This window comes from Gossypium arboreum, chromosome 7, assembly GCF_025698485.1.
Source record: "Gossypium arboreum isolate Shixiya-1 chromosome 7, ASM2569848v2, whole genome shotgun sequence".
Lineage (NCBI taxonomy): Eukaryota > Viridiplantae > Streptophyta > Magnoliopsida > Malvales > Malvaceae > Gossypium > Gossypium arboreum.
Window position 1 is genome coordinate 34447993 of NC_069076.1, and position 6705 is coordinate 34454697.

Here is a 6705-nt window from a genome sequence, read left to right on the forward strand (position 1 = left end):
AGAAAAAGAAGGAAAAAACCAGCCATTCTTCTTTCTTGTCCAGTCGAAATTCCTAAGCCACCATAGCTAGGGTTTCCAAGCTTTTCAAACTCATAGTAAGTGCTCTCAAGCGCCCTTTTTAATGTTCTTTATAATCTTGAGATCCCGGTAGCTTACTCTTTCCATTTCTACCCATATTTCATGCTAGGGTTCATGTTTAAAAATCTACTCATGCATGAGTTGCTTGTATTTTGATAGATTATAGAGGGAAATGAAAGATGAATGTGTGTTAAACAACTTTTCCCAGGTGATTTTCATGAAAAACCCTTAAAGGGACCTTTTTGCAAAAGTTGTAAAATGTGTGGTAGAAATGAGAAAATAATAGAAAATGTGGGCTACCATAAGAGGGAAAAGTTTTCGGCTAAGCTTGAGTAAGGTAGAAATTACATGCGTTTCATTATACAAGCCTAGGGACTCAATCGTAAAAATGTGAAAGGTCAGGGGCAAAATGGTTATTTGGACCGGAGGTGGAATTTAGACTTGAAATGTATAACATGGATTGTTAATGATCTATTTTTATTGTTATAGACACCGAGAAACAAATTCTGGAGGTCGATCGAGGAAAACGAAAGGTTTCGAAATAACCGAAACACGACACTGAAACGAATACCAGGTAAGTTCAGATAACTTAAAGTAAACACTCAAGGTGTCTAATTATATGATTTATGATAAATGTCTCGGTTGAGGTTAAAAAGGGAATTCGATGGATAAACCATGATTGACATGTGTAATGACGTCTTACATGTGTTGCAGTAAGGATTTAGCCCGGACAGGTAATATGTTGATATCATTTATAAAAGGATCTAGCCTGGATAGGTGTTCCTTTGAATGGTCAAGCCTCTCGAAGAATATGTGTGCATTATGGATTTAGCCCGGACGAGTAATCCGATTAGGATCTGAATTTAGACTGGACTGGTAATTCAGATCCGAGCTCAATAAAGGTGTTTGTCGTTATAAGGGATTTAGCCTGGGCTGGTAATCCCGACATCACCTTATGAGATCATAAAATGGGGGATTTAGCTTGGACTGATAATCCCGCCATAAGATGTGAGGTTCGCGGGAGTGCATATTTGAAACGATCTGTACGAATTGACGGTAAATGGATATCCTATCGAGATTTCCTAGAAACTCAACAAGATTAGTGTGACATATATATACAAATGAGATGTTGAATGATGAGCTCATCTAAGATAACTTTCATAGTGCATTGTTATGTGACTAACTCAGTGAGTGAGTGTAAGTGATAGGGAAGCCATCCTATGCTCATTGAATTTATTACCTAATTTGATCGCATGCTATTTACTAGGTAAGTTTACTTTTCGAATATTCGAGCTTACTAACCATGAAAATGCTTACGCCTCTCTTTTCCCTGTCTCTCACAGAGCTCGAGGACTCGTAAACATTGGAAGACGGTTGGAGAGTCAGCATACTATCAAATAGACTAGCTTTGGTATAAAGACATTTCTAAATGGTTCAATGGCATGTATAGGTCTTTTGAGTATTTTGTTATATGTGTCATTTGATTTGCCAAATCAAGGCTTGTAAAGATAAATCTATCTTTTTGTTTATGGTCATAGAGATCAGCTTGCCTTGAAGTAGGCTATGATCTACGAAATTTCTATGCAAGTTTATAATCATGTGCGATGGTTAAATTCCAATTGGCAATGAGTTATAAGAACGAGCCAATCTTGAATGTATTAAAGTGGTATGACAACACATAAATACAAGATGAGAAATAACCTAGCATGAACGAAACCAATCATATGAGGTTTCCATGCAATGAGTTTTTGCAAAGATCATTTATGAGAGCATAATTATGTTTTACTTTGTTTTTAATATTCATTAAGTATAAGTGTTAAAAAGGGGGTGACCATAGGCTTGGAAAATAGCCTAATATGGTCTACATGGTTGGGTACACGGGCGTGTGCCTAGGCCGTGTGTGACACACGGGCCACACACGTGGGCGTGTGGCATGGTTGTGTGTCCCCTGCATCTAACATGGTAAGTCTGTCACGGGCTAGACACACGGGCGTGTGTCTTGGCCGTGTGAATTTACCAGAATGCTCAAGTCTTGGACATGGGGTGTTTGCACGGGCGTGTGGCACTCCAAGTTGAAAGAAGTTTTCCAAGGTGCCCAAAGTTTATCAAACGTTCTTGGTTTTGTTCTGCACTGCCTCAAGGCAAGTTTTAAGTCTCGAAGGCCTGTTTAAGTGAAAGAATATACATATTTGAAAAGTTTTAAATTAGAGCGCAACTTAGTGACTTGATTTAATATGTTTGAGAACGTGAAATCCCGGTAACGCCTCGAACCTTATCCCGGCTTCGAATACGGGTGAGAGGTGTTACAGTATATATATATAGCTAAAGGTAAATATGTATTGTCTCTAGTTTACCACATTTTACTTCATGGATCCAATTAAATTCTAAGTTAGGAGAAAAGACATTCAATTTTATTTATTTTGGAATTAATTCTGGAAACTTCTTTCTTATTTATTTCTTGGTTCTAACTTACAACAAAAAACGCCCTTTATTGCTAATTCAAGGTTAATTTATTTTATGCGAGGAATCAATGTCTCCCATGTTGATATATTCATTTAAATATTTTCCCTATCTTTTACTTCTTTATTTGACAGTACAGATACAAATTTTAAACATTCTTGCTTAAGTTTCAAGGGTTCCACTAAAAAGAAGAAAAACCTAAGTATTTGTTATTCAGAAGCATAATAAACTGTGATTTAACATGGGTTTGGATAGGCTATATGATTTGATGTGTTTAGTTTATTTTTTATCTTACGTTACAGTATTTAATCTTACCTCCATTATTATTTTTACATTAATCACATATTAACACACTATCCATTTAAACCCAACTTTATTCCTAACTTTGAACAAATGTATACCTATCTGTATCTTTTAATTTATTATTACAATTAAGGTACCACAACATGCATCATACAAATAAAATTGTAGAAATGGGTTTTGTGGGTCGTATTAATGGGTGTTACAATAAAAAAATTGATATAAAATTTAATAAATCAAGATTTTGTTATATCAAATTATCAATACTAAAATTAGAAGTAAAAGCGCATTTAAATCCATTGATATTTTAAAATCTTCTAGTCTTGCGATTTTGATCTTCTAAATTAATACATAAGTAATTTAGAGAAGATAACTCTCTTTTCTAAAGATGAGATATCAAAAAGTTACGTATGTGTAATTTTGAGACCATAACTCTAATATATAACTTTTGAATATTAGCCTTAATTTCTAATCAGGCCATTATTAATTAAAATTAATTATGAGAATATCTACACATATTTAACCCATATTTTATTTATTAATTGAATTCCAATAATCTTTAACCACATTAGATCACTTTTAATTTAGACTAATATTTTATAATATTAACTACTAACATTTAATTATACTAATTAAATGATATATATATATTATGTCGAAACATGAAATGAAAGAGTGTTGATCAGGTCAAGATCCACATAAAGATTGTTGACCAAGTAGTGAGTGCAAAAGCTGCAACCAAGTATGTCCACAGGAAGAGAACTGAACACTCCTCTTGACCCACATCAAACAACTGGGTCATGGTACCTGCAATATATAATTTGTCTTATTAACATATCATCATCTGCAAATGCAAATAAGGGCTTAGGTTGCTGACCAATATTGGAGGCAGGTGGGACAGTAAACTGAAGCATCAAGACGTAGCTGAACAAAGGGTCGGAGGGTAGGAGCCCAAGCTTGGCAGCAGCTTTAACAACCCAAATACCAATAACCGGCTGTACAACGTATCGAGCACACACTACTCCTACGATTACCAATGGTTTTATTTTGGACGATCTTAATCCTCCTATCAAGTTGCCTCCTATTATGAGGGTGATACAAGGGATTGTTGCATCTCTGCAATGCACATTTTTTGTTTTCTTAATTACCCTTTCTTATGCACATTTTATTAAGAGAGAAGAGGGCGTACCCTAGCAGTTTTATTGAGTCTTGCATCACTCGTAATGGAGCCCCCTCGCCTATTATAAGCTTTCTCAACCACACCGTCGCTCCAAAAACGAATCCCGCAATCTGTTACTCATACATAATATATGTAAATCACTACTTTATCCCTCAAAAACATAAACTATTTATTAGATATGCCCACCTCCTACTAATTACTAAGTTGTGTGATGGTTTTTGGCAAATCAATATAAAAACTTACTGCACCAAGTGTCGGCGGCGCCATCAGCTCTTTTAAGATCTGACGAAGAAAGGCCACCACGTTAACCCACAACAATCCCTTCCCTTCTTGCTTTGGTCTACTTTCTTGTGATACAATCTGCAACAACAATCATTTGTAAGGCCAAGACTAGAGAGAGTTAATGAATTAAGAGTAGTGCCACCACTTTTTAATTATATCCTCTCTACTTTCTACTTTATATCTTAATTATTTGTATAAAAAGGCAAGGCTACCCACTGCATGTTGCTCTGGATCTTCAACTTCCTTTGTTGCCACTGTTGTTATAGCACCTTCCTCGTTTCTTTCTTTCAGAAGCTGAGATTGGGCGGTGGCATCCAAGTTGTTGTTGGCTTCTACTTTTGAAACGAATTCCTCAGCTGCTTCAAGTGCTTTGGATTTCACTGCTGAAGATTTTATCATTTGGTAACTGATTGTCCATATGTAGAAACCACCAAGCTGCATTAATTACCCAAATTAAAGCACATGTGAATATGATTAATCAGTCCTTCTGTAGGCTTGAAATAACCACGTGTAATTACCGCCATGGAGAAAGATGCATAGGAGAGTCCAACTGAGTTGCAAACATCACGGTTTCCAAATGGGCTTCTATCTTCATTGCAGACTGCAGGGACAAGTATAAGGAGAAGATTTCCCACGTTCCCTAGAAATAATTTCAACTACAACTTAGTCACATGTAGGGAAAAAGGGGGCCTTGAAAGTTCTTTCAAGTTTCGACCATACCAGCTGAACATGTCGCAATAATAAGACCTTCCAGATGGGGCTTTGGTCTCAGTATCTTAACCACAAACCATCCCACTATTCCTCCCACTAGAAAGGTGATTCCCATGTTTACAGGCATAAACCACCTGTGAGTTGATTGATGATCAAACACATTGAAACCAAGCCATCAAAGTCTATATGCATGTATGTAAGTATCCTACCATGAAATAATGTCTTGGAGCGTGACGGTCTTGGCCAGACTTGCAAACATGAGCGAGGGGGTAAACACAACGAACACAAGCTGCGTTTAATCACATAACATAAACAAATCTAAGAACTGAAGAAGATATTATGATGATATTACAGTCAAGTTAACTAATTAGCATGAAAAAAGCCTACTTATGCTGCCTTTAATCGCCTATAGAAACGATTATTCATGAAAATAGTCAAGTAATTAGTACCTTATTCAAGGATCTGCGAGTGTCTTCTGGGAAAAGCTTGCAGTAATCAGTCGCCAGGAAAGCGCCTAACAAACTGATTATAAGTACTTGCAAGATAGGCATGGAAGCAACCTCGAACAATGTCCAGAAACCCATGTTTTTAATTTGTTTATATATGATAGATGAGAGTGAGTGAGACAGAAAATGTATTTGGTGCAGTGCAGCAGCCCTCTTTCAATGATGATGAGTATGGTTTGTGTAGCTGCAGGTTTGCACAAATGAATATATGTGAGGCTAAAACAACAGAAGAGGAGGAAAAGGAAGGGAGGGCACATACAGATAGATACAGTGCAATGCAATGCAATGGGTGCGAGATAACATTAAGCGGAGATGTACGGTTACAATGACGTTAAAAAAGGAAAACAAAAAATTAAGTTGGGGAGATAAATGAAAGAAAGGTATTTTGATTTGATTTGTTGGTGTAGGGTAATAGAGAAGGAAATTGGAGTTAAGTAAAAGACATATGAACCAATGTGGAGGAAAGATCGGTGAAGGTCACAACTGATTGTAATTTAGCTGCCTGCCCTCCTTACCCTTTTCCCTTTGTGTAATTGTGTCGTTGCTATGGGATTGCTAAATAGGTTTGGATGCTTTTAATTCTTACAACAAGATGAAGGTAAGCTTGGAGGCGGATTGTTATGTCAATCTAACAAGATTGTAGAGGAAGGAGATGAAAAAGCAAAAATGGCCTGGAGAAAGGATAAAAGCTATGGTTCAAGGTAAGTATCTTATAATATTCTACCATATTGGTAGGTCCTATTAATGCTGGATGGTCAGGACCAATAATAAAAAAATGATAGCAACTGGAAACAGCGTGAAGATCAATGATAGTTAGGATAAGATTACATAATCATGGACAAACAATGTCCTTAATTTTTCTTTTACATTATTTTTTTTCAAAATCAGAATATCAACTATATGTAATAGTAATTATTTTCTTGTCGTAGATGCTTTTCAAAGAGATAAACGTTTGACCATAAAATGTGCTCTATCCTCATGAGCGAGATCGAATCCTCGATCACATGGTTAAAGTGTGAGTTGAGCAAGCACCATACCGCATCTTATTGTAAAGTCAACCAAAAGGATAGTACCCACAAAATAGGGTAAATAACACTATTGGTCACTAAACTAAAAAATGTACAATTTAATCACTGAAATATTCAAAAAATTTTATTTAATTCACTAGGTTTTTCAATTGATGCTATA

General features: G+C 36.0%; 1 protein-coding gene across 2 annotated transcripts; it reads right to left on the reverse strand.

Annotated features, from left to right (window-relative positions):
* Window positions 1-3354: 3354 nt before the first annotated feature.
* On the reverse strand, window positions 3355-6234 carry LOC108482932 (protein PIN-LIKES 7-like). 2 transcript variants are annotated; one of them, XM_017786060.2, is made up of 10 exons: window positions 6033-6234; window positions 5461-5701; window positions 5221-5300; window positions 5021-5145; window positions 4819-4940; window positions 4517-4735; window positions 4262-4378; window positions 4028-4128; window positions 3716-3954; window positions 3355-3645 (listed from the first exon to the last, which is right to left on the reverse strand). In XM_017786060.2, exons 2-10 carry the CDS (start codon window positions 5593-5595, stop codon window positions 3521-3523), a joined length of 1263 nt encoding a protein of 420 aa, XP_017641549.1. In that variant the 5' UTR covers window positions 5596-5701; window positions 6033-6234; the 3' UTR covers window positions 3355-3520. The 2 variants fall into 2 exon arrangements, with proteins under 2 accessions (XP_017641549.1, XP_017641542.1); XM_017786053.2 differs by having other exon boundaries at window positions 5777-6234.
* Window positions 6235-6705: the final 471 nt, after the last annotated feature.

Coding starts and splice junctions, on each gene's coding strand:
- LOC108482932 (XM_017786060.2), bottom strand. CDS start 5,595: ATGGGTTTCTGGACATTGTTCGAGGTTGCTTCCATGCCTATCTTGCAA. Junction 4,941..5,020: donor TATTGCGACATGTTCAGCTG/GTATGGTCGAAA, acceptor AATTATTTCTAG/GGAACGTGGGAAATCTTCTC. Junction 3,955..4,027: donor GACTCAATAAAACTGCTAGG/GTACGCCCTCTT, acceptor TGTGCATTGCAG/AGATGCAACAATCCCTTGTA.